This window comes from Euleptes europaea, chromosome 2 (assembly GCF_029931775.1).
Source record: "Euleptes europaea isolate rEulEur1 chromosome 2, rEulEur1.hap1, whole genome shotgun sequence".
NCBI lineage: Eukaryota > Metazoa > Chordata > Lepidosauria > Squamata > Sphaerodactylidae > Euleptes > Euleptes europaea.
The window spans coordinates 38,500,200-38,528,003 of record NC_079313.1 but is presented as its reverse complement, the minus strand read 5'-3'; the positions used below and the strand labels follow the sequence as shown (position 1 = coordinate 38,528,003).

Genomic DNA, 27,804 nt, shown 5'->3' with positions numbered 1-27,804 from the left:
TGGCATGAAGGTTTGCCACTTCATATAACTGCATAATTCTGGTTTTACAATATAGGTAAGTAAACACATCACCATGTATATAATAATTCTAACAATATTATTTCTTCTTCTTTAGCAACAATATATTCATCAGAAGTCAGACAGGTGAGGAAGTCACATGTATTGTTCACAAGAAGGTACATACAAACAGGTAAGTGTATAATCCTGGCCTTGTGGCACAGAGTGGTAAGCTGCAGGACTGCAGTCCAAAGCTTTGCTCACGACCTGAGTTCAATCCCGACGGAAGTTGGTTTCAGGTAGCTGGCTCAAGGTTGACCCAGCCTTCCATCCTTCCGAGGTTGGTAAAATGAGTACCCAGCTTGCTGGGGGTAAAGGGAAGATGACTGGGGAAGGCACTGGCAAACCACCCCATAAACAAAGTCTCCCTAGAAAATGTCAGGATATAACATCACCCCATGGGTCAAGAATAACCCAGTGCTTGCACAGGGGATCTTTACCTTTAAGTAAACACATCACCACGTATATAATAATTCTAACAACAGTTTTTTCTTCTTCTTTAGCAACAATATATTCATCAGAAGTCAGACAGGTGAAGAAGACGGCCGTTTCGTTCTTCATCAGTTCCTCAACCTATCATCAATAAAAATTCATACAATAATATGTTCTCTTCTTTCTGACTATTTCTACATAAATATATAAGAAAATAAAATGCTGTGACTACCTTAATCTATTCACTTAGTATGTATTTTTTTTTAACTTATCAGCACAAGTTTAAACTCCCCATGGGTGGAAGACTGATCCTATATTGATAAAAAATATATGACCATAAGAATTTTATATTGTTAACAATATCCTTATTTAATGCCCTTATCCTATATTTTATATATCTTTATATCTTACCTTCTGCCTAACCAGGCTAGTATATTCAGCCCATTTCAGAGGTTCCCAGAAAGAAAACCTAAATTGGTTCTATAACCTACAGCTTTCTATATGTCAGTCCCTTAATGAGTTCTTCCTCAGGTGTATTGTATTACAATTCAACTATTTATTTTAAAAGGTATATCCCTATTTAGCTTAAATAAAGCACAATAGATCATTTTCCATATTTAGCCCTAATGGTGTTAAAGGCTGAAATAAATGTATAAAATAAGTTTCCTTTTGTTTTAGAATCCTATCTACATCAATCCTATCATACATTTTCGATTGAAGGTGCCAAATCACAAAAAATCTGGTCATTTTCTGTGTGCCTGCAATTCCACAAATGCTCCACTAGGGGGCCCTCTAAGACCTTCCCTCTAATTCTGGACTTATGTTCCAATATTCTACTTTTTACAGCTCTGTTACTTGCACCTATGTACATTCTATTACACAAGCATAAAACACAATAAATAATTCGCCTGGTGTTGCAATTAGTGAAGCTAGTCAGTTGAAATTTAAAACTAGAGTCTGCTTTATGGAATTCCCTAACTTCTAAGCTCAAAGCACAAGCTGCGCAGCCCATTGGAGAAAACAAGACACATTATACAGCAGTTATTATCATCTAGAGAGGAGACACAACCACCCACACATTTTCTGTTGGATTTGCTGGACTTGATATTTGAACATAATTATTTTCGTTATTTAGAACAGATTTATATACAACAAAAAGGCATAGCCATGGGCTCTGCCTGCACCCCAGCTATAGCCAATTTATTTATGATTAATTTTGAAAACAACTTGATTTATCAACAGAATCCATTCTCAAAATATATTATAAGATACAAACATTTTCTGGATGATCTTTTGTTTACATTTTTCTCAGGATATAGATTTTGGGGCTTTTTTGGAATGGCTAAACTCCTGTGCAGAAATCAGCTTTACAGGAACTTGCAGCAAAGTAGAAATCCCATTCTTGGATACTGTAGTGTATATAACAATTACAAACCATTTGGCAGTAAAAATATATTAAAAAGCTACAGATCTTAATTCATTATTACACTTTGGATGCTATCATCCAGTTCACCTTAGAAAAAATTTACCATATGGACAATTATTCATCTCAAAAGGAAACTACAGAGGAAACACATTATAGACAAGCAGCCACAGAGTTGACTGTCTCTTTAAGAGACAGAGGATACCCGAGAGAAACAACTGCGAACTCGCTGCACAGAGTAGAGGAAGTGAATAGGGACACCTTCACCGTAACATCAATTGTAGTGTCGTTCAGCAAGAATTGGCAAGTGGATGTTCTATAAGGGACCATCCATTTGCTGATTAAGGGTAATATAAAGGTGGCAGAGTTTTTGGCAGAAGTTGTTAAGGTTATGATTCAAACTCAATTTTAATCGAGATATTATCTGTTTATCTCTGACCTTGTGACCATCAATTTTATTATGCCAATAAAGGTCATCTGAATCTGAACAGGGACACTCTTCTAAAAAAGCAAGAACGCAAACAGAAAGGAGGAATAAATTTTGCTTTGCAATATTCTCACATGTCACATCAAACCATTCGTATTATTAAGAAACACTGCCACAGCTGCTGGCGAAACGTCAGGAAAGAAAATACGAAGACCATGGTTACACAACCCGGATAACCTACAAGAACCACTGCCACCTTTTAGAAGACATTCCAGGATGCCAGATACCACCTACTATAGGACTCAAAAGAGCTAGATCATTACGGGATCATTGGGTACAAGCGGACTTCAGAATACGAGCACCTGACAATAGACCACATGGCCATTTTCAGTGCAATGGCTGCACAGCTTGTGCTTTGAGCTTAGAAGTTAGGGAATTCCATAAAGCAGACTCTAGTTTTAAGTTTCAACTGACTAGCTTCACTAATTGCAACACCAGGCGAATTATTTATTGTGTTTTAGGCCCGTGTAATAGAATGTACATAGGTGCAAGTAACAGAGCTGTAAAAAGTAGAATATTGGAACATAAGTCCAGAATTAGAGGGAAGGTCTTAGAGGCCCCCCTAGTGGAGCATTTTGGAATTGCAGGCATACAGAAAATGACATCAGATTTTTTGTGATTTGGCACCTTTAATCGAAAATGTATGATAGGATTGATGTAGATAGGATTCTAAAACAAAAGGAAACTTATTTTATGCATTTATTTCAGCCTTCAACACCATTAGGGCTAAATATGGAAAATGATCTATCGTGCTTTATTTAAGCTAAATAGGGATATACTTTTTAAAATAGATAGTTGAATTGTAATACAATACACCTGAGGAAGAACTCATTAAGGGACTGACATATAGAAAGCTGTAGGTTATAGAACCAATTTAGGTTTTCTTTCTGGGAACCTCTGAAATGGGCTGAATATACTAGCCTGGTTAGGCAGAAGGTAAGATATAAAGATATATAAAATATAGGATAAGGGCATTAAATAAGGATATTGTTAACAATATAAAATTCTTATGGTCATATATTTTTTATCAATATAGCATCAGTCTTCCACCCATGGGGAGTTTAAACTTGTGCTGATAAGATAAAAAAAGAAATACATACTAAGTGAAAAGATTAAGGTAGTAACAACATACTATTTTCTTATATATTTATATAGAAATAGTCAGAAAGTGGAAAACATATTATTGTATGAATTTTTATTGATGATAGGTTGAGGAACTGATGAAGAACGAAACGGCTGTCTTCCTCACCTGTCTGACGTCTGATGAATATATTGTTGCTAAAGAAGAAAAAACTATTGTTAGAATTATTATATACATGGTGATGTGTTCACACGTATTTAAAACCAGGACTATACACTTACCTGTTTGTATGTGAACAATACATGTGACTGTAATTTATGACCTGTGCTTAGGTATGACTTTTGCAATATGATGGTAATATTGGAATTATATTGAAATTGCTTGGAATATTTGTTTTCTGTGTGAATTTTGGTTTAACCTCCAGGTAGTAGTTGGAGATCACCTGCTATTGCAACTGATCTCCAGCCAATAGAGATCAGTTCACCTGGAGAAAATGGCTGCTTTGCCCATTGGACTCTATGGCATTGAAGTCCCTCCCCTCCCCAAAACCCGCCCTCCTCAGGCCCCAAAAATCTCCAGGTATTTTCCAATCCAGAGCTAGCAACCCTATCTCCTCCCCTCCCTGAACTTGCATAATTGTACTTCGAATAGATATTACAAAACACATTCTAAATCTCCTTGAAAAAAATCTCCTCTGATCTCAAAAGAAAACCAACATAAAGCTACTGAAGAACTCCTCACCAGTGGAGAATATGAAACAATACTGCTGACCGTAAAGGGAAGGGGAGAGTAGAGTAGTGGCAGACAAACATCTTAACATGAGCACTCCTCTGAACAAAGTTCAACATTTGCTTTTTTTGATGTTTACTCAGAGAAGCATATATTTCAAGACATGAGTGGGCCTGCCCTCCATTTTATTTGAATAGCTTATCATGAAATGAAATATACCTCATGCAATTTGGCAAGACCAATTATGTAGTTCATGTACTCAGTTTACTTCTAGGCAGGTTTCCAAGGTGTTGTTTCTTAATGGCACTTTCCCTAACTGAATAGGATATTTTAGAAGTCTCATGTCCAAACTAGTTTTAAGTACACAAGTCCTCCCCCACTGGATCAGAGAAAAATTAAACTAGTCCAGGACTCCATTCCTAAAAGCCAGCCATATGCCCCAGGAAGACCAAAAGCACAACACTCATCATTTATTAAAATTCACTTTTTTTTTCTCAATGGGACAAATGAGTAAAATTTTTTAAAGTACACGGGTAACTAGGGTTACCAGCACTGGCTTGGGAAATACCTGGAGATTTTGAAAGTCTGAGGGTGGATTCTGAGGACGGGAGGGACTTCCATGGGGTATAATGCCATAGAGCCAGCATGGTGTAGTGGTTAAGAGCGGTGGTTTGGAGCAGTGGACTCTGATCTGGAGAACCGGGTTTGATTCCCCACTCCTCCACATGAGTGGCAGAGGCTAATCTGGTGAACCGGGTTGGTTTCCCCATTCCTCCACATGAAGCCAGCTGGGTGACCTTGGGCTAGTCACAGCTCTCTTAGAGCTCTCTCAGCCCCACCTGCCTCACAGGGTGTTTGTGTGGGGAGGGGAAGAGAAGGTGATTGTAAGCTGGTTTGAGTCTTCCTTAAGTGGTAAAGAAAATCAACATATAAAAACCAACTTCTTCTTCCAAAGCAGCCATTTTCTCCAGGTGAACTGATCTCTGTCACCAGGGGATCAGATGTAATAGTAGGAGATTTCCAGCCACAACCTGGAGGTTCACCACCCTATGTGTAACCTATATAATTTTCAGCTTACTTTAAATCATACGGACAGCTGAAGAAGACCATTGAAACGCTGGAATTATATAGAATCCACATCCTCTTTTGGATCAGGTCCGCTGAGTTGGACTGAGCTTGTACTCCGTTGAACTGTACCCACGTGTTGGATTGGGGCCATTCTCGCACAACCAGACTTTAAAAGGGTAAAGGTCCCCTGTGTAAGCACTGGGTCATTCCTAACCCATGGGGTGACAACACATCCCGACGTTTACTAGGCAGACTTTGTTTACAGGGTGGTTTGCCAGTGCCTTCCCCAGTCATCTTCCCTTTACCCCCAGCAAGCCGGGTACTCATTTTACCAACCTCGGAAGGATGGAAGGCTGAGTCAACCTTGAGCCGGCTACCTGAAACCGACTTCTGTAGGGATCGAACTCAGGTCGTGAGCAGAGCTTGGACTGCAGTCCTGCAGCTTACCACTCTGTGCCACGTGAGTGTTTTTAAGCTGTCTGCAGCTTTGTGTTTTATGCATTATTTATTGTACTTGTGCTCTTATTTGTTTGTATGCTGATTTCATGTTTACTCCACTTACACCTTTTTGTATATATATATAGGACTATAGCATTTATTCACTAATATAGTGTATTTTTTTTGAGAGAGCCTCTGTGCTGCTTTGTTTGTTTCTAACAACCTGGAGGTTGGCAAGCGTATATGTAACCCATATCATTTCCATTTTACGTTTTATTTCTATTAAAAGGTTTAGAATTTAGGGCATAGGGAGCAAAAGGTCATTAAGCATGGGAAGTTAGTACTGCAGCTCACATATTACCAACTGCAAGAGCCCCACCCCCTCAGTCAGTCTGGCTGGCAACTGGAGAGAGTAGACTGGGAGAATGGCTGAGGGAAGGTGCTGATTTCCAGGCCTAAGACACTGAAGAGAATATGGGGAAGAAGCAACTCGGCGCTTCTTTAAGTCAGCATTTTGGACTTTCTCTTTTCCTTGTGTTACTGAGCACAGTTTGCTAGGATTTGTCGTTGTTATGAATGCCCTGAAGATCCTGTCTCTTCAAATGTTGCCTCTTTCATAGCCATTATGATTCAGTTTTACTTCTAGTTGTAAAGTTGTTGGGTTTGGGATAAGATAAATGTTTGTTACATTGAAAACCATAATACCTTGAATTCTTTTTGAAGCCATTTCACATTTATTTGCCAAGCCCCAAGGGTGCTGTCATTCACTGATTTGAATCTCCCCCCAACTCTCCAATTGGAAAAGGTAATTTAGGAGAGGAATCTATGTAGCCAGGGTTATGCTGAGTTACACAGGCATGCAAAACAATTAAGGTGTTCGTATAAGCTTGTATCCCATGGCATGTTTCCACCGGCGGAAGGGTTTTCCATCAGTGGAACAGGACTTCTTCACCTCCTGTCGCAACCCTTGGGGGACAAGAACAACGTCAAGGGGAATTCAGTGAAAACAGCCCTACCCTTCCTTTCAGGGATTTTTTTCTGTGGGATACAGCCGTCAGAAATGCATCAACTGTTATGTGCATCATACAGATTTCCAGTGTGTTTATATGAGATTAGTAACAGCTGCTGTATCCATATATGGTAGTAAAAACAGTGTGGCTATAAAAACATACAAGTAAATAGCCTCTTGACTCATTAAATGTTTTAGGTTAACACTTAAGATATCTCAAATGTACACCAAAGCATTTCAAATGTGGATGCAGTAAATTTGTCCTCAATAAATATGCTTATCAGAAAACCATTATTAGCTATAGGTCCCTTTAGAGCATACATACTGTAACAAACCCAGATCTAGCTTTGTGTAATCTGTGGACTAACTCTGACTCCTTGTAAAAAATTTAAAAATATTGCCTACTTCAAAGCAATATAGAATTTCTCAAAAATCATCTTCCAGTGGATTTTACACTACTTAAATCTGTACCTGTGCAACAAGTCAGTGAGACTAAGGAGGCAAGACAGAATCACCTGGTCTTGCTAAACTAGCTTTATCTTCCTGCAACACTGAAGCACTGCAGATACCAAATCATCTCCCTTACATGGTAGGGACAGACTAATAGACTAGGGTCCTGTTGCCAGAGTCGGTGCTTTGCTTCAAAGAAGCATTTACTATTATACTTTGGTTTCCATAATCATGAAGCACCAATGCCATGCTTTTTTAATTTGTTAGCAAGTTGCATTGGGTGCCTGGACCACAATGTAAATCAATGCTAGTAAGCACCTTAAAGGTCTGGTTAACAAAGGGGGTCTGCAACTTTAGCAGAGAAGGGTACTTTCAACAGATGCAGTTTTCACATTCCTGTAGGATAAGGTGCACCTTAAAAGGTAAAGGTCCCCTGTGCAAGCACCGGGTTATTCCTGACCCATGGGGTGACGTCACATCCCGACATTTTCTAGGGAGATTTTGTTTATGGGGTGGTTTGCCAGTGCCTTCCCCAGTCATCTTCCTTTTACCCCCAGCAAGCTGGGTACTCATTTGATTGACCTCGGAAGGATGGAAGGCTGAGTCAACCTTGAGCCGGCTACCTGAAACCAACTTCCGTTGGGATCAAACTAAGGTCGTGAGCAGAGCTTTTGACTGCAGTATTGCAGCTTACCACTCTGCGCCACAGGGCTCTAGGTGCACCTCCCCCCCCCCCGCCATGCCAAATATTCTCTTTTATATAATTACTAAAAGGTATATAAGATCTGTACTTTGCATTTTGGTCAGTCTAATAACTATGGTTAACAGATTCTTATCAGATCATTTTACAGTTTGTAATTCAACAACTCTTCAATTGCTGGAGGCAGAAATAACACAAGACAATATCTAGGCCTAATGAGCTGAATAAATTATTATTTTACAACTTCAAGAAGGTGCAGGGTGTTCTTTTCTATCTTTATTTAAAACCTCTTCCCTAATTACTTTAAAAAATGCACTGCTATATAAATGATCTAATAATTAATATACTTTGGTTGATTTAATCCTTTTCCTCCATACTTTCTTACACTTTTTGCCCTCTCCTTGTGCAAAAGTATACTGACCATCAAGTATGGCCTCCAGAGTTAAAAATAAATCTCCCTCATTTCAAAATGGCAAATGAAAATTAAAAAGAAATATTCTGCAAAAAGAACAATCTATACCTATACTCAAAATACTATTCATTGTGTTGTATTTAAGAAGACATACTTATATTTTAAAGGGGCAGGAAAATGTAAACACAAGAAGAATCATTCATATATGTATTTCAGAAGGAAGCAACCAGCACTAGACATACAGGGCCTTTGCAGCTATAATGCCCTAAGGACCTGAAAGGTCCAAGTTTTGTCCCATATATTTCATCAATAAAAAGAGATAAATGTTTTAAATTTGGAAACAAGGTAGGTATAGTAATAAGAAAGCCTTTTGTGTAATAATTTTTTTATTAGGGAGAATGTCATAAATTCAGAGTAGTCTTCCTTTAGGATAAATACAGTAGCTATTGGTTAAGTGTTAATGAAGAAATACATAAAGTTTACCATCATTCTGGACCGGGGCAGATTGGCCATGAAGGCCACCAGGAACAGTCCCAGTGAGCTGATAAACTGGGACAGATGGCCCACTGCTGGGGATACCCAAGGCCATGGGCTACTCTCCACCAGTGTCACCTGAGCCCAAAGAGAGGGGTGGGTGCAAACTGAAAGTGCTCGGAAGGAGGACTTGGCACGATAAGAAATAAGCTGAATACCCATATTTATTGGTATGGATATTAGGCTTATTTCAGGTTTACCAAAAAAAATGTGCCCAGTAAACCCAAAAATTACCAATTTTTTTTTTTTTTTGCACGACCCTACTTGTAAGTGTTGAGCATTATATCAGTACAGAGCCTTGGGTCATATTAAGCAAGCACCTACTCTCTCCCTGGGATCAGGATCCTTCAGAAACTAGCATTCCTTGTCATATATGCTGTGCATGTACCTAGGCTCTGTGGATGAATGGTGCCATCAGGACTATCAGGTGTGATCCTGCTCCCCACTCTGTGTGAGTTGCCAGTGTCCAGTTAGGTCATGATTACAGGCTACTGTAAGTTTGGTATCTTAGTCAGACTTGAGGCAATAAATCATAGCGAATGCTAATTCTGATTATGCATTACATGTCTTATCCACCTATAGAAATCGTAGATGAGACCATACAAGGATCTGACGCCAGATCACAGATGTCTGTCATGCTCAGCTCTACAAAAGTTAATGGGAATACTATCCAATTTTAACAATATTTAAAATGCAGGCTTGTGGGGATAAAATAAACTCCAGTTTTCAAGGACGTTTTCATTTAAGCTTTGTGCATAGAAATGAAAAGAAGGAGAGGCACCCAGAAGTAAGGCAAAGAGCTATGTGTTTGAAGTCAACCACACTTCAATTTTAGCTTGTTCTGACATCTGAATGCAGCCTTCTATCATATCTCACTTGTTGGGATTCTCTTTTACCCAATATTTATGTAGCGACTTCTCTTTTCTCTCAAAAAAAATCTTAGCTTTTTACTTTCATTTTTTAATCTTTTAATCCTGGTCAAATTGAGATAGTCCAATAGTCAATTACTTATTCCTGTCACCTTTCTATACCTTGTATTTGCCTGTGGGTTTTTTTTTTTAGTTTGAGCAGTTACAGGCAGAGGTTCTATTTAACTCAATAGCGCACTTTCTACACTTTGCATATTTAACAGTTACAATAGTGTTAAAAGGCCTTCATTGGCTGACAATCCATTTACATATTAATTTCAAGATGTTAGTATTGACTTATATAGTCTGAACCAATTTAGATCCAAGATACCTTAGAGACTATTCTATAAGAGGTCCTACCTGCATTAAGATTCTTTAGATGCCTCTGGACATGGGACTCAGTGGCACTCCAGCTATGGAATGTTGTGCCCTCTGGTGCCTTTTTGGTTTCCTGTTGGTCTATTGGATTTCATCTGGTTTTTACGGCAACAGATCTCACTGCCAATTTGTGTTACTGCACATATTTTAGAACATTGCACATTACATCAATGTTGCTACCATATTGCGTCATGTTGAAAAGCTGACAGGTTCAGATCCCTCCCAGTTTCAAAAGCAGTTTGCCATGAAGCATGGGCCTGTTGACTGATAAGCAGAAACTATTTGGACATGCAGAACGAGCTGTGGAGACTGGACCACAAACAGAATTCTGACAGATCTGATGGAAAGCCTCCCACCCTTGCTCTTTCTCATTACTGCATAAAATGGAGGAGAACTGCCATAATATCAAAACACAATTATAATTGCCCTTATAAATGACCATTTCAAAAGTATCTGCGATATCATGAACACAAATTAGAGGGAAATTAATCCTTAATTATATCTGGCAAGTTTTATAGCCTAATTAAAAATCGTATCCCAAACAATAAAAATGACTTACCACCCAAATTAACTCTGCCACAATTGTCTAGTCTTCCCAAACATTCTTTGTGAGCTCCAGCTCCACATTTGGAACATAAATAGCCTTGACAAAATGTTCCTCTGGAATGTAAAGTTAGATTGTGGAATGATTAGGAGAAATACATTTTGTGTGCAACTTAATTTGCATAATGGAGTAACGAAAAAGACAATCTGAAGTGCATTCCGTAGAACGTCCTTGCTCCTGAATTAAAATTTAAAATGAGTGTCTCAAGTCTGGATTTTGCAGACCAAGCAAAAATACAGAGGGATGGATTTAAGCTCTTGAATGTTTCAGCAGGGTGGCCCTGAACATGTTTATCTTTTAGTGCAATCCTATTGCTGCCTTTTGTGATGGTAATACAAGTTCTAAGCAGTAATATCACTGCAGACAATGGGCTTAGAAGGGTGTTAGCCTGTTTATAACTGCACTGTCAATCACCTAAACTAACTGATAGCAATAGTGCAGCTGGAATTAGAATTTAAAGATTGTGCCAGCATGTGAACACTACTTCATGCATTACTGCTGCCATGCATACACCATCAACAGAGTATTTCTATCTCACACCCGGGATTTAGAACTGAGATGCTCTTAATACAGGTCATTACAGCTTTAACATCACTGGTAGATCTTTCATGTCATGGGGCCCATTCACACGTTCAGATGTGCATCCTCACACATGTGATGCAAACCCTTCCAAGGTACTGTGACAGCAACAAGAAGGCAAATCCCAGTGGCCACAATAGCTAGTCTGCCCCTGCTATTGTTAATCAATCCGTTGAAATTATTTGATTTAATTAATGATTTAATATATTAATTAGTTATAAATTGCTTGGATATTTTATGAATTCTGATAACCTGTTATTACTACCAACTCCATGGTAAAACAGTGTTGCCCTTACCTGTAACTGTTGTTCATTGAGTGGTCTTCTGTGCAGGCACATATGGGACTGCACATGCGCAGAGCCAGCTGTGGAGAAGATTTGTCAACTTTTGGAAAGATCAGCTCTATGGAGTGCTCCCCCTCCCCCCTTGTCAGTGCCGAGGAGACTTCCCGCCCAAACGGCCACGTGACAAGAGGGGAGGAGAAGTACTCTCCCTCAGTTCTCCAATGCTGCCATGGAGCTACTGTCGTTCACCAGTAATTTAAACAGTAGTCCACAGCAGGAAAGGAGGGAGGGATGTGTGCCTGCACAGAAGACCACTCAATGAACAACAGTTACAGGTAAGTGCAACACTGTTTTTCATCTTCGTGGCTTCTATGCAGTCCCACATGGGAGAGTAGCAAGCTCACCTATTTAGGAGGCGGGTGTGAGACTGTTCATTTGAACAGTGACTGAAGTACTGCTCTTCCCACAGCTACGTTGTTCCTGGACTCTACATCCATTGAATAGTGCTTGATAATTGTAGAGGGCTTAGACCATATGGCCACCCTGCAGATGTCTCCCAGATCAATGTGTAAAGTGAAGGTGGCAGTGGACGCCTGAGCCCTGGTGAAATGGGCTTTGACCTGCAATGGGCAAATCTGCTGAGCCTTTTCGTATGCAAGCCTGATGGCTGAGGTGACCTATCTAGAGAGACTCTGAATGGATACATCCTTCCCTTTGTTCATACCCTTGAAGCAAATAAACAGATTATTTTCCTTTCTAAATGTAGTGGTGCATTTTAAATAGAACAACAGTGCTCTATGCACATTCAAAGAGTGTAACGTCCTGTCTACTGTAGACTCCGGATTCAGAAAAAACTCAGGTAATACAATGTCCTGCGAGATGTGAAACATTGATACCACTTTAGGGAGAAAGTCTAGGCTTGGCCTCATAACCACTTTGTCAGTATGAAACTTGGTGAAAGGTGGATCATGCCGTAGTGCCTTTAAGTCCCACACTCTGTGGGCAGAAGTAATTGCCAAAAATCTGTCTGGTATGAGAGATGGTTCAAGTCACAAGTGGCCATTGGTTCAAAAGGTGGGTATATCAGCTGTCATAGTAGTAGAGATAGGTCTCCAACTCCACAATGAAGCCTAACAGGGGTATAAATTATTCAGGCCCTTCAGGAACCTCTTGGAATGTGGGTTAGAAAACAGCGAGGTGTAATCAACACACATGTGAAATGCTGAAATTGTGGCTAGATGGACTTTAATTGAAGAATCAGAAAGTCCCTATCTTTCAACGTCAACAAATAATCAAACACATCAGACAGCATGCAACTGTCAGGTTTCAACCCTTTGGAGGACACCCACAATGTAAAACACCTCCATTTAGAATTGTACAATTTCCTAGTGGCCTCCTTGCACAATGACAGTTGGATGTTAGCCACCCTATTCAACCATGTGTTCACAATCCGACAAGCCACATGCTCAGGTGGAGAGAATTGATGTTGTGGTGGGATAAGGAATCTAACTCTAGGAGATCTTCGGACAGTGGGAGAGTTAGGTGATGCCCCCCACACACCAGGTCCCACAGTGTGGAAAACCACACTCTCCTTGGCCAATGTGGTGCTACCAGAAGGCATTTGGTTTCATCTGCCTTCAACCTGGCCACTACTCTGTGCAGGAGAGGGAAAAGAGGGAATGCAAAAAGTAGACTCCCTGTCCATGTTAACTGAAAGGAATGCCGACCTACAGCTGCTCTAGAACAATATTGTGGGCATTTCTTGTTCTGAGCAGTGGGCAAGAGGCCTATGGTTAGATAACCCCACTTCTGGAATATTGGGATCAGATACATGTCATTCAATTCCCATTTGTGAATGTCATGATGCTGTCTGCTTAGGGCATACACTAAAGTGTTGTCATCCCCTGCTATATGGATAGCAGAAAGCAACGTTTGCTGTGCAATTGCTAATTACCAAATCTGGCATGCTTCATTGCATAGACTTCAGGAGCCAGTGCCCCCTTGTTTGCATATGTAAAATTTGGCTGACATATTGTCCGTGATGACTCTGGATAGTGCTGAAAAAGAAACCAGAGCATTTCTGATAGCTTTCAACTCAAGGAAATTTATATACAATAAAGCTTTCTCAGGGGACTAAGTACCACTAGCGTGGTACCCATTACAATGTGCCCCCTACCCCGTGAGGGAAGCATCTATATAGAAGTATAATGGGAAGTCACAAATACCAAAGGGGACACCTTGTGTCAGGTTATTATCATCTGCCTATCAGTCTAAAGATTGTATCACCAATCTGGGAATCGAATAGCCTCTTCCACTGTGGATCTAAATTAGGTTTAAATTTCTGTAAGCACCACATTTGCAATGGGCGCATGTGTAGATGAGCATGGTCTACCACAGTGGTGGTAAAAGCCATGTAACCCAGCAGTTTTTGTATGCGTACTGCCTTTTGATACTTCTGGGCTGAACTAATGCGAACAAGGGAGGAAGGCTCAACCTCATACTGAGTCCAGAGATGCTGTGTAAGCTCCAACCATGACTTGTCATAGTTTATCAATAGATCCAAAGATTGACAGGTATGAACAGTGAATGACACCTTGTCCGCCAAAGTGTGGCAAGAGTGCTCACAATCAACCAATCGTCTAGGTATGGGAACACTGTGCAGTCCCGCATCATGAAGAACACTATTACTGCAGATATACATTTAGTAAATATTCTGGGCACTGTAGCCAACCCAAAGGGAAGTATTGTATATTCATAATGTACATCACTAGTGGCAAACCTAAGGAAGCGCCTACAATGCTCATGGATAGATATGTGGAAGTAAGCGCCCTTTAGATCAAGGACAACAAAGCATGGGTCCTTCCCCAACAGCTGAATTAGTTCTGGGAGATATAACATTCTGAATTTCGTAACATCCAGGAACTTATTAAGATTCCTAAGATCCAGGATAGGATGCTTCCCACCACTTTTCTTATCAATTAAGAGATATCTGAAGTAGAACCCACTGTGCGTATCAGGTTCTTGAACACTCTTTATGCCCCCTTTTGTAAGCAATTCCATAATCTCTTGTTGCAACAAATGTGGTACAACAATGTCCTGATTTGCAGGAGGAAGGCATGGAGGCAAGACAGTGAATTCCAGGAAACAACCATTGTTTATTATGGATAATAGTCAGGCATCATCCATGATGGACTGCCACACCGAGTAATACCTATGCAACCTGTCCTCAAACAACATGACTGAAGCTAGTCATGCTCTATTGTTCCCTTTATGAAGGTTATCAGAGGGGGAATGAGCTCATCTCTTTCCTTTTCGCTTAGGATGGAACTTTTCCCCTTGTTGGGAGGCCAAACAAGAGGGCCGAAAGGGCTGGTACAAAGATGCTTGGTATAGATAGGGCCTTGAATAGTTCTGGCCATGCCTAGGGAAGTACCTTTGTTTATTGGCACTGGGTTTGTGGAGTAATACCCAATGAGCAAGCTTTGTACCTGTTCTTTCTAATCCTACCAATTACAGTATCAGTCTGCTTGCTAAACAAGGATGAGCCTTCGAAAGGCAGATCTTCAATCCTGGCCTTATTGTCAAATGACAGGGCTGATGCCCTGAGCCAAGAGTGGCATCTTAAAACCACTGCAGATGGCATTGTCTTACTACAGGTATCCACAACATGATGTGCAGCATTTAATTGTTGCTTTCCTAGATGCATTCCCTCCATCTGGAGGACCTTGGCCAAGGTCTTTTTATCATCATTTAGGGTGTCTATATACTGGGACTTGAGATCCCACAGGAAGAACTGATACCTTTTCTTTTTTCTCTTTTCTTTTTTTGGAAGGGACCACCAGGGTCATCAAGTCCAACCCCCTGCACAATGCAGGAAATTCACAACTACCTACCCCTCACACACCCTCAGTGACCAGAAGATGGCCAAGATGCCCTCCCTCTCATCATCTTCCTAAGGTCACAGAATCAGCATTGCTGACAGTTGGCCATCAAACTTCTTCTTAAAAACCTCCAGGAAGTTTACCACCTCCTGAGGAAGCCTGTCAAACTGAGGAACTGCTCTAACTGTTAGAAAATTCTTCCTAATGTCTAGACGGAAACTCTTTTGATTTAATTTCAACCTGCTGGTTCTGGTCCAACCTTCTTGGGCAACAGAAAACAACTCGGAACTATCCTCTATATGACAGCCCCTCAAGTACTTGAACATGGTTATCATATCCCCTCTCAGTCTTCTCCTCTTCAAGCTAAACATATGTACTCATCACCGCCATAAAGTTGGCAATCTCAGGCCCAGAGCCCCCGTGAAATAAATGTTTGCAGCCTAACATATCGTTCCTATGTCCCTCTTCATCGTTTGACACTGACAAGGATTTTGCCCTGTTCTTAGATGGGAATGATTCCACGACTAAAGAATTAGCCGGAGGATGGCAAAATAAAAAGTCACAACCCTCTTGACGTATCTTGTAAAGGTTCTCTACCTTCCTGGTAGAAACAGAGATAGAGACAGGGTTAGCCCAGTTAGCAGTGACAATGTGTATAATCCCTTTAATCATGGGTAGGGCTATAGGCCTAGTGTCCTCAGTATATAAGACGTCCATGATAGGGTATAATGGGCGGGGATCAGATGGCTGGAAGTCTATATTCAAGGTTTTGGCCATACATATCAGCTGCTCCACATATAACCTGATGTCCTCCAATGGGGATATCGGCGTCAGATCTCCTATGACATCATCAGGAGATGGCAAAGACACTGAATCATCATCGTCCCTGGAGTCATGAGGTGTTGCTTTCTCTGATGCTGAAAGATGAGTGGCCTCGTGGCATCGAGAGGATACAGATGCCGCTGGCTCTGAATGCTCTCTCGACCTCTCCACTGATGATGCCAAAGAATACCAATGGCGTTCAGCTGGTGAAGGCTCATACTGTCCCCAAGCCAGAGGAATGACTGAAGCCACAGATGCAAGGAGACTACTGGAACAAACGCTGCTCTTGGTATCCTTCTCCATGTGAATGGTGGTGGCTGCACAGAACAGTCCAACAAATATTGGATGCCACAGTACACAGACGATGGCGAGGCCTGCTTCCTCAGAGAGGTTGATGTCATCCTCGGCTTACTAGGAAGTTTCAGAGAAGGGTCCTGTCAAGTAGGTGGACTTCGACTCCAAGACAGCAACGAGCTGTGGCGTCGAGTGCAACCCTGGTTTCTGGAGTCACTATGGCATCAAAGAGAGTTGCTCCAATGTAAAAGCCCAGGAGAGTCCAAAGGCGATCTGTGCAGTTCATATGGAGGCAGCATCCAACAACAAGGGCTTTGGCCTCTCAAAGCCGACAGTGACCAAACCAGAGCGTTCCTTGGCGATGCGGGGGGGAGCCATTTTTAGATGTTTTCTTTTTTTTTTTCGCCCCTGAATTAGCTGGTTTGGGCTTCTTCTTCAGCTTTTTAGCTGGAGGTTCAGAAGTGGCTCTTTGGTTGGCTGAAGTTGGGGCTGTATTAGAAGTTGAGGGAGCCACTGGCACAGATATTATTGAGGGTGTGCGAGTCTTTTTACTCAAGACGTCACTACACTCAGGGCCCAGGGATTTTCCCCACAGTGCAGCCTTCAAACATGCTGCCCTCTCCTGTCTTGCCTTGGGGGTCAGCAGCCCACACGCATGGCAAGTTGAGGGAATATGTCCCTCAACCAAGCAAATCAGGCATTCCTTATGTGTATCATTTTGTGCCATGTTCAGGCCACAGCTTTGGCACTTGTTGAAAAGGGCTCCTTTTTTACGGCTCTCCATTCTCAAAGAAGAATTTACCTCAGAAGTGTTTTACCTCGGCAGCAGAAAGAGAACTGAGGGAGAGCGTGCTCCCTCCTCCCCTCTTCTCACGTGACTGTTTGGGTTGAAAGACTCCTCAGCACTGACAAGGGGGAGAGGGGGAGCGCTCCATAGAGCTGTGTTTCCAGAAGCTGACAAATCTTCTCCACGGCTGGCTCTGTGCATGTGTGTGTGTGTGGGACTGCACAGAAGCCATGTGGGACTGCACAGAAGCCACAAAGATGAATAACTTATTTTGTTTAAAAATATATATTAATAGTCATAATTCATACTTTCATACATTTAACTTGCTTTAGTGAAAAATAATATTTTCTCCAAGGGCCACTTTGAAAAGCTGCATTTATGGCTTTAAAAGAAAGACAAGCAGCCAGCAATTCTAATACTGGTAGCAACGACACTAGCAGCAGCCGATTTGAAAGAAGAGGTTTCCCACAGATAATGCTCTCCCATGGTAGACAATAGAATACAGATTCATCATTATTTTGCTTTCACAGAAAGGCAGTGAATCATCACAATTTCTGAATTACTTTCAGTAACTGAGAACATATTACAATATAAATACATTTTTTAAAGTGCAATAAATCTTTCAGGGGTGACGGAGAAAGAAAAAATGGCTTATCTGTGAAAAAATAACTTTATGGATCATTAAAAATAAAAGATTCTCAGAGTTAGGGAAAGTATCCAGCTGAGGTTCCTCTCCTAATTCGAAAAGCATGTTGAATTTAGTAACAGCGACAGGTGCTTCAAATTGGTTAAGGAATGAAGCCCCGTTTTTTTTTAAAAAAATATTGCGCTTAATAGATACTTCATCTCACAACTATGTTTCATTCACAGAATACGCTCTGTTCTGGCTACAGTACAGTCCACAAAGGAGGACTATATTTAGATCACTTATGAAGACAGCTTACCTCCTAGCTTTTGTATGTAACTCAAGAGCCTTCAAGGTATTACCAACCTAGTTGCCCACCATTTTGTTTTCATAAATCTGATCTCTTCCATCAGTGTAGAGAATTACAATAATGTTCAGCAAATCACATTAGGAAATGATAGGAGGCTGAAGTTGGTTCCCAGTTCCCAGTTCATTCCCTATTCCCAGTTCCTTATTCATATTTCCTAATTCCTGAATGATATTGAGGACAATTTAAAAGCTCTGCACCCCAAAATAACTGTGTCTGGAGTGTGGGGATGTGTAATTTGGGGTGGTCCAAAGATTGTTTTGGGGTGCAGCTGAGCCCCAGTGTCTGTATGTTCATTTGTCCTGCGGGCACCCCACTTGGGAGCAGCTGGCACAAGAACCGGACCAAGCCCCAGCATGCACCCTCTCGGAGGGAAAAGTCCCCTGAATGTGGGGATGTATGATATGTCATGGTCCACAATTTCTTTTGGGATGCAGAAGGCACACAATTGTTCTAGTTCCTTATTCAAATCTTTGCAATACAGGTTTCCAGGGGTAGACCTCCAAAAAAGGTGCTGGTGCCAGAACCGGTGTTTTGACCAGGCACCACTGTATGTCTTTTTGCATGGGACAGTCTCTGGAATGTGAGGATGTGTAATGTGGGGTGGTCCAAACATGGCTTTGGGGTGCAGCTAGGCCCCAGTGTCTGTATGTACATTTGTCCTGGGAACCCCCCTCTTGGAGCAGCTGGCACAAGAACCAGACTTTGGACCGGGACCCAGCATGCGCCCTCTCAGAGAACTCTGTCCTTTGAAGGTGGAGATGTATAATATGTGGCGGTTCAACCTTTACTTTGGGGTACAGAAGGCGCACAACTGTTCCAGTTCCTTATTCAAATCCTCCTTGCAATACAGGTTTCCGGGGGGGGGGGAGACCCAAAAAGAAGCCAGTGGTGCCAGAACAGCTGTTTAGACCGGGCACCACTGTATGTCTTATTGCAGGGGACAGTCTCTGGAATGTGGGGAGGTCCAAAGATTGTTTTGGGGTGCAGCTAGGCCGCAGTGTCTGTATGTGCATTTGTCCTGGGGACCCCCCACATGGGAGCAGCTGATACAAGAATTGGACTTTGGACCAGGACCCAGTAATCACTTCCTGAGAGGGTACTGTCCCCTGAATGTAGGGGTTTATGATATGCCATGGTCCAAACTGTATTTTGGGGTGCAGAGGGCATACAAATGTTCCAGTTCTTTACTCAAATCTACTTTGCAAGACAAGTTTCTGGGGGTGACCCAAAAAGAAGCTAGTGGTGCCAGAACCGGTGTTTGGACCAGGCACCACTGTATGTCTTCTTGAGGGGAACAGTCTCTGGAATGTGGGGATGTGTAATGTGGTGTGGTCCAAAGATTGTTTTGGGGTGCAGCTGAGCCCCAGTGTCTGTATGTTCATTTGTCCTGGGGACACTTCACTTGGGAGCAGCTGGCACAAGAACCAAACTTTGGACCAGGCCCCAGCATGCACCCTCTCAGAAGGAAAAGTCCCCTGAATGTCACGGTGTATGATACGTGGTGGTCCAATCCTTATTTTGGGGTGCAGAGCTTTTAAATTGTCCTCAATATCATTCAGGAACTAGGAAATGTGAATAAGGAAGTGGGAATAGGGAATGAACTGGGAACCAACTTCAGCCTCCTGGAAAAGATCAACTTCTGCATTCTCAGGAAACCACTCTATCATCCAGACCATGATGAGACAAGGGGGTATGGAAGGGAATTACTGCCAAACTCAATGGGTTGTCATACTCGATTTTTAAAAGTTGGCAATTCTGACAACAACAAAATTAGCACCATCTAACACTGAAATACATGCATAGCCAGTGTAGTATATATAAAATGAAATAACAGTAACATTAACATTGCATAATCTTTCTCCCCAAATTCCCACCTTGCCTATGCTCTTCTCCATCATACCCACATCCACACACAAAGCATTTTTTTCTTACATCTAACAGTATGCAATGGCTACACAAAAACATGTTTTCCATAACATGTGAACTAATATTCTACTATGCCTTGATTAAGATTTGGTAGAGAATCTAGGTGCCAGTGGGGGGGTGAATTAAATACCACATTCTTCTCCTTGCCCTTCCCAACCACTAGCTGCAAAGATGAAATTTACCTCCGAGTGAATTAGGTATTTGGCAGCAAATGCTGGATTTCCACCACCAACAATATGCAAAGTGGGGGCAGGGAGCAAATATTTATAGATTTAAGTGTAAGCAAGATTAAATGCTTTACCCATTCCCCTTGCTTGTTACTCTTCCTCAGCCAGTCTCCTCAGGCCTCTTTTTCTCCAGCTGAGGAGACTTGCATTCTGGCCAAGTGTGGAAGGACAGCAGGGCACAGAATGGTGTGTCTGAGTAGAACAAGTTCTCCTATTTAAAAAACAAACTAACCTGCATGAAATGTTTTTTTTTTTCAACACTGGAGCTACATGTTTAAATAGCGCACATCTTTTGTGTATTGCTGGTATGCAAACCAGCAACTAGTGTGTGCCGGGGGCGGGGAGGGAATTAGCCTGAGAGAATTGGCAGGAGGGAGAAAATACCATTATTCTCATTCATTTACTCAATCCAATAGTTTCTCTCAAGTTTGGTGTAATTCTTTTTGTTCACCCCCCTTAAAACTTACCTCAGAAGCATCTGACAGACTTTGCAAGATGTTACACGAGCGAAGGTGTGCATTTTGAAGTCATGAGTACTTGTTTCTACATAATGAGGCCTTATATTGGATCTGAAAAGAGAATATGCACAAATTAAGTAACTCGGGTGGGGGGAATAGGCACAAATCAAAGACCAGTGCTCAACCTCACCACTGTTTGGTATTTGATTTTCAAGCTTTAAAAAGAAAATCACATTCATGGTTTCTTTGACTGGTTTTGTTTCAAGGCATGGTTTTACGTTTAATATGGTAAGCCATAATAACTGAGGCTAAAAGCATCAGTCAGAATAAGACTAGACCAGGTTCAACGTTTTGGACAAGTTTTAGTAAAAACCTTCCAAGTAGCTGATGGAAGAAAAACATATAACAGCTACATGTAACATCCTGTATTAGTGACATAATTAGTGATATATTAAGAGATATAGAGCCTTTGGGAGAAGGCTGTTATAGTACAGAGCCACACCAACCCCAAACTAAAATAATGAGGATCCACAGCAATAGCAACTTTCCCAGATAGATAGTTTATTTACGGCCCTTGGCCAGATAAAACAAAATACATGGACTAAAATGGTCTTACAAGCAAAGGTTTACAGTCCGAGTCTTAAATCACTTAAAAATAAATAAATAACCTCCAAGTTACATCTGCCATTTGGACTAAGAGACTACTCTATGGCATCGAATTTTCATTGCTGCCGTACAAAATTTTGCTACCTGAGAGGTGATTGAAGGATTATCTCCTTGTAGGAGCTTTTCAATCTTTTCTCTTTCCCTGTCAGGTCCCATTCTCAGTATGAGGGGCTCAATAAACTTAGAACGAGGTATTGTGTAAAAGTTACAATTCAGGAGAACATGTTCAGTGGTTTCTAAATCCCCAGATTTACAGGGACAGAGTCTCTCCGCCCTGGGTATCTTCTTAAATTTCCCTTCTAACATAGCAGAGGGTAAGGCTGCGCACCTAGCCAAGGTAAAAGCCCTCCTATATTTGTTTATCTTTAAGTAACGGAGATAGGCTGCTGGTGCAAGGATAAATTTGGAGTGGGGGGAGCCATAAATAGAGGCACTCTTGCTAAATCTGCTTGTTGCTCAATATCTTTAACCCTTTGGTTTATAGTTGACTTAGCTTGATCCCACCCTAACTGAAGTAGTGCTAGGGGGGTAAAACCCAGGTTATTTAGTTTGTCTTCAATGGCTATTATCCACTTTGACCTAAAGGTATCACAAAGAATCAGTGGAAGAAGACCCTTAGGGTTGAAATTAATTTTTAGCTAGAGATAAAGCAAGGACAAGACAACCCTTTCCTCAACCTTCATCATGCCAGTTTCTAAACGGATCATAGCATTTGATACACATCTTGGCAACTGCAGGCAGCTCTAAGAAACTTGGATTGCACTCGTTCAATGGGAATAAGACATGAGGGTGGAGAGTCAAGTTGTGTTCCATATAACATTTGTGCTAGAGTTTTCGCCTGAAAAAGTCTAAGGGCGGCTGGAATATAGTGTGCCCCTTTGGTCCGGAGAAAATTTATTATTGAACGGGCTGACCTTTCCCCTAAATTGGCAACATATGTATTATGGGCCAGCTTGGAGCCAGATGCCTGGATTGTCGTTCCAAGATATTTGAATTGGGTTACCTGTTCCAACCTATGGCCATTTATGCTCCACCTCCTATAGTTAGGGCGATTACCAAAAGCAATTACCTTTGTTTTGTCATAATTAATAGTCAGGCGTTCCTTCTCACAGAACGTTCCAACTCTCACTAGCACCCTCCTTAGGCCAACTGGGGTTCTTGAAAGAAGTACTGCGTCATCGGCATAGAGCAATATATGAATATGCCTGTCCGCTAGTTTAGGTGGATGTAAATCCGGTGCGTTCAAGGAACTGACTGTTATTTATATAATAGGCGAATAGCAGGGGGGGCGAGTAAACAGCCCTGCCTAACTCCTCTACAGGGGTTTATGGGGGCGGTAAGATGTCCTCTTCTATTGCACCTGACTCTCAGTGCTGTTCGTTCATGTAGGGCTCGCAGCAGCATCAGGAGCCTTTTATCTAAATTTGAGGCTTCGAGCTTGTCCCAGAGTAAAGGTCTGGAAATCGAATCAAATGATGCCCTAAAATCAATGAATGCCACATATAAAGAGGGTTGTCCCTTATTAGAATATTTCTCCGCTAGCTGTTGCAGGACAAGGCAGTGCTCTATCGTTGCTCTTCCTTCCCTCAAGCCTGCCTGTTCTATTGCCAAAATATCCTCTTGATTGAGCCAGAGGGTTAATTTATCTAGCAGGTGCCTTGCGTATAATTTGCTGATGACACTTAGGAGACTAATTGGCCTATAATTGGAAGGGTCCTTTCTACTTCCTTTTTTATAAAAGGGGACGACTATTGCCAGCCCCCAGTCTTTAGGGATTCTTCCAGTGGAGTCTATGTAGGTAAACAGTGTGGATAGAAAGGGAGCCCACCAATCTATGTTATCCTTGATAAACTCTGGGGGGATACCATCATATCCAAGGGCTTTACCCTATCTTAGTTGGTTAATATGGGATTTGACCTCATTTAACGAGAAAGGTGGCCAGGAAGGAATATTTGACGGGTGCCCAAGGATGCATGTCATCATAAAGGCTCTGAAAGAATATGACCCACCTATCCGCGGCCACATGTGAATCTAAAAGTGAGTTCTCCTTGCAATTGCTACCAGTAACTAGCCTCCAGAATACGGATGTATTTTTAGCCTTGGCCGCTTTAATCAATAATCTCCAAAAGGTGCTCCTTTTTCTTTTGAGAGATTAAGAGTTTGTACATCTTTTTATGCAGGAGAAGGGATTGCTGGGCTGCCTTGATTTGGCTACCCTGAGCTTTGAGGAACTTACTATAGAGCAACTTTCCCATTTTCTTGTCTTAGAAAGTTAACAGATTTTATATTGCACAAGGATTGTTAAGGCATATTATCTTTTGCAAGACTTTGTTTCCACAACCAAACAACTGGCTAGTATGTTCGAATCAGTGTATGAAATTGCTCACATAAGTTTTAAGGCCCTTGCAGCCTGCTTCGAGTTAGAGGGTCACAATAAGTATGAAGTATGATAATACAAACAAAAAGAATGTCCCTGTATTCAACTCCTTAAGACAAGCAGGGAAATATACTAGTAACCCTATCCGCTTTGCCTATGGCCTCTGACTTTCAAAATTTCCTTGTTCGCTTTCTTCTTTACTACCACAGCCTCTCATGCCTCTGTGTGTAGTTTTGCCCCAGTGTTGCCACATGCACTGCCTGACCTCCCGCCCTGGTCTTGGCAACTACATCAGAGACTTACTGTACTGTCTAAGCGTTAATAGCCTGCTGCTCTGGGCTAGCGCTCCGCTGCATTACCAGGCTGTCCAGGACAAGAGACCGGGTCACCCCTGCAGAACCAGCCAAAGGGAAGCCATGATCCTGATTGTCTCCTGATCCAAAGGGAAGCCATAACGCTGAAGAGAGGGCATCACGTCACTCTCTCCTGCAGTCCTCCCCTCCAGTATCCTGTGATAAAAACATCTGCCGCAATCTACATTAACAACCAGGAAGAACTTCTCTGCCGCATCCCTGGAGTGTAAAGATTCACACCTTCCTGAGGTATTTTCGAACATGAGAAGATCGAGTCAAGCCATCCTGTAGATATGCACATCATTGGTGCCAGCTTAGTTTACAAATTGTCACTCTGTCCAATTCCTGCAGCCGAAGTCTTTGATCCCTATTGATTTTGATAGGAGCCATATGGGGAATCTCAGGGCCCCCCCCCCAGAGAAGGCTATATTTTGCCCTCCCTGACAAAGCAAGAAGGTTCTGCCCTACCTATCTCTCCTTTTACTGTGTGTGTTGAGTTTTGCGGAGCTCCACACCCCCTCCTTTCCGGTGACTTGGCTGGCTCAAGGATCCGATACTTCCCTCTTCCATCCCTCGCTATACTGCATTTTGTACCTATATGCCACGGATTTTGGACATCTCCACTTCTAGATCGGTAACGTATTACCCAATCAACAACATCCTCTCTCTTGAGAAACGTCTCTAATCCTACCTCCTTTTTATTCTTAGTTTCTTGTATGTATGTATTTGCAACACTGAATGAATGAATATATAAACACTTTTAATCTGGAATTCCTTGGTCTGTCGTTATTCTGAGATTCACTGAAAACAACCCTGGTATACATTGGGTGATTCCACTATATAAATAAATTAGTGCCACAGCTCATGCTAATTTCCCCAATCAAAGAGCAGTTTCGGTAACACCAATCCTTCAATTATCTTTTCCCCAAATCTCAATTGCATGTTTTTATTGCCCATTGTCTACTCCTGGTCCCTGTGTACCAGTCTATTGCCTTCTTTGGCTGACAGACAGGGAGGCTGAAGTCCTTCCAGCCTAGCACAGAATACCACGCTTCCTCAACTTAAGCATGACAAAATCTCCTCAGAATTCTGACCATCCTTTCCTTGCCTGCCTTTCACCTTTGCTCTTGACTAACAAGGTTGCTTTCCTCAGGAAAGGTGCTTCCCTCAGGAAAGGTTCTTTCCTCTCAATCCACTGCCCACACCCTTCCTTAAACCATGTTGCCTCTGGGACATGCCCTTGACTTTCATACCTCCTGGGCCCTCTGTCTGGTACTCAGAATGCTCACAGGTCTTTCTATACCTAGGGCTTGGATATAATTTTAATATCAGCAAAACTTATCAGTTTCTTGCCCCTCACAGCAGCTGTACTGTAAATGCTGAATTATTCTGTGCAGCTTGTTATGAACATTTCATCTTTACTAGAGCTTGGACAATCAGCATCAGACGCTGTACCACCATTAACACAATGCAATATTAGATTAGGCAAAAACATACACAGGAATGGGAATAAGAAAACAGATCAAACAGGATTAAATTATTAAGGGAGAAAGCCTAAGCAGGTCTACTCAGAAGTAAGCCCCATAGCCAGTGTGGTGCAGTGGTTAAGAGTGTCAGAGTAGGATCTGGGAGACCTAGGTTCGAATCCCCACGTGCCATGGAAGCTTGCTGGGTGACCTTGAGCCAGTCACACTCTCTCAACCTAACTTACTTCACATGGTTGTTGTGAGAATAAAATGGAGGAGAAACTGATGTAAGCCTCTTTGGGTCCCCATTGGGGAGAAAGGCAAGGTTTAAATGAAATAAATAAATTTTATTCTGTGGTGTTTTCTGTTTTCTGTTCTGTGGTGTTTATTCCTAGCATACTGTTCTTAAGACTGCAGTCAAAGTTTCTGGAAGTTGGGGATTGTAGTGGATCAGATATATTTACCGAGTTTTTAGTTATATTTTAGCACTAAAGGATGGGTTTCTATATATCATTTGCTAATTAAAAGCTGGCTTTCTCTATTAGTTAGCTGGCACACAGGGAAAACCCCATACCATTATGTCAACTGCTACTACATCTGGCCATATCAGTGGTGAAAAGCAGGTGAGGTGATTAAAATGGCATTAAAAAGATTAGGATGTTATGAGAACCTTATGAAAAACCTTGAAGAAGGGTCATGGGGGCATTTTTGTAGAGAATCTTTCCATGAAAAAGAGTATATAAGGGTTCAGAAATGGTTTATTCTTTGGAGACTCAGCCCGAGCCTTCCACAGTGGTGTGGTATGTATTACCTTTATTTTATGCATATTTAAGATATGTATACTCTGTGCAATTTCTGTAATAGTCTGCTGTGACTCTGCCTAAGTTATATTCTGTCTTAATCTCTGGAGCTCGCTTTTAAAATATTGAAATAGCAATAAAAATAATTTTATTTCAAGAAGTTGTCTCTCTACCTTACGTGACTTCTCTACGAAGGTCCCATGCTTGTCAATCAAGCATACCTCCTATAGAGATAGCCCTCAGGTAATGGTACAGAGACCCTTTCAGGATGTTTCTAGTATTCCTAGAACAAACAATACTTCTAGCCACAAATGAACCCTTCATATTGTGTTCCACTACTCAATTATTTAAACAAAACTTAAAATGATAGCTGGTTTAGATGCTCCGTTTATATAAAGCTAACAACTTCTGAGCTTTTAAAATAAAATAAATAATAAAATGTTCCCACTATCAGGAAAATGTCTGTTATGAACATAATTTTTCTTATTTATATCCTCTTTTAATCTATCCCCATCATCTTTAAAGTATTTCCCCCCTTCATCCAGTTAGATTACCTTGATCATTAGTTAGCTCAAATGTTGTCTGTTCAATAACTTTAAAAATAGTCAACATTTAAAACAAAAAAGGTATTTCCATATTCCCAAAGGACAACATTCTTTTTAACTACATATAATGACTGGTTGAATGTTAATAGTTGGCTAAATGTAAGAACACATGGCAGTAATGCAAACAAGAAACGTACTGGTTAAATTGGCATTTGTTCATATATAGATTTTCCAGAAAAGTTATGTTTGCTCAAATTGCCATCTGCGAACAGACCTGTCTAAATAAGCACTTGGAAATGAACACACCAGCTACTAATGGAACAATTACCCTTATGTGTGTGACCTACATGTGCAATTTTTATAATGCCAACATTGATTTCCACTCACAGTAAAGTGTAGTTTGTGTCACAATGTGGAACATTCATTTTATAGTTTTGTATTTCACCCTTATCACATTCATAAGTGAACAGAAAGGTTTACAAAGTGTAAAACCCACCAAAGGAACACACAGAAAATTAATTATCAAGCTCACTGGATATATACAATGCATTTTTGCAGATAGAACATTTGGAATGGGAAGAATAATAAAGAAGGAGATTCTTTTATGGATCTGTAACATTTGCAACTGGCAAGA

At 41.3% G+C, this 27,804-nt stretch overlaps 1 protein-coding gene across 1 annotated transcript in view; it reads right to left on the bottom strand.

The window, feature by feature from the left end:
* The window catches only part of VAV3 (vav guanine nucleotide exchange factor 3), a 247,371-nt gene that overhangs the window by 79,569 nt on the left and 139,998 nt on the right, over window positions 1-27,804 (bottom strand). The window contains exons 16-17 of the mRNA XM_056867457.1: window positions 20,973-21,074; window positions 10,666-10,766 (exon numbers count right to left, since the gene is read on the bottom strand). Of these exons, the coding sequence (XP_056723435.1) occupies window positions 10,666-10,766; window positions 20,973-21,074 (203 nt within the window). The remainder of the gene's footprint in view (window positions 1-10,665; window positions 10,767-20,972; window positions 21,075-27,804) is intronic.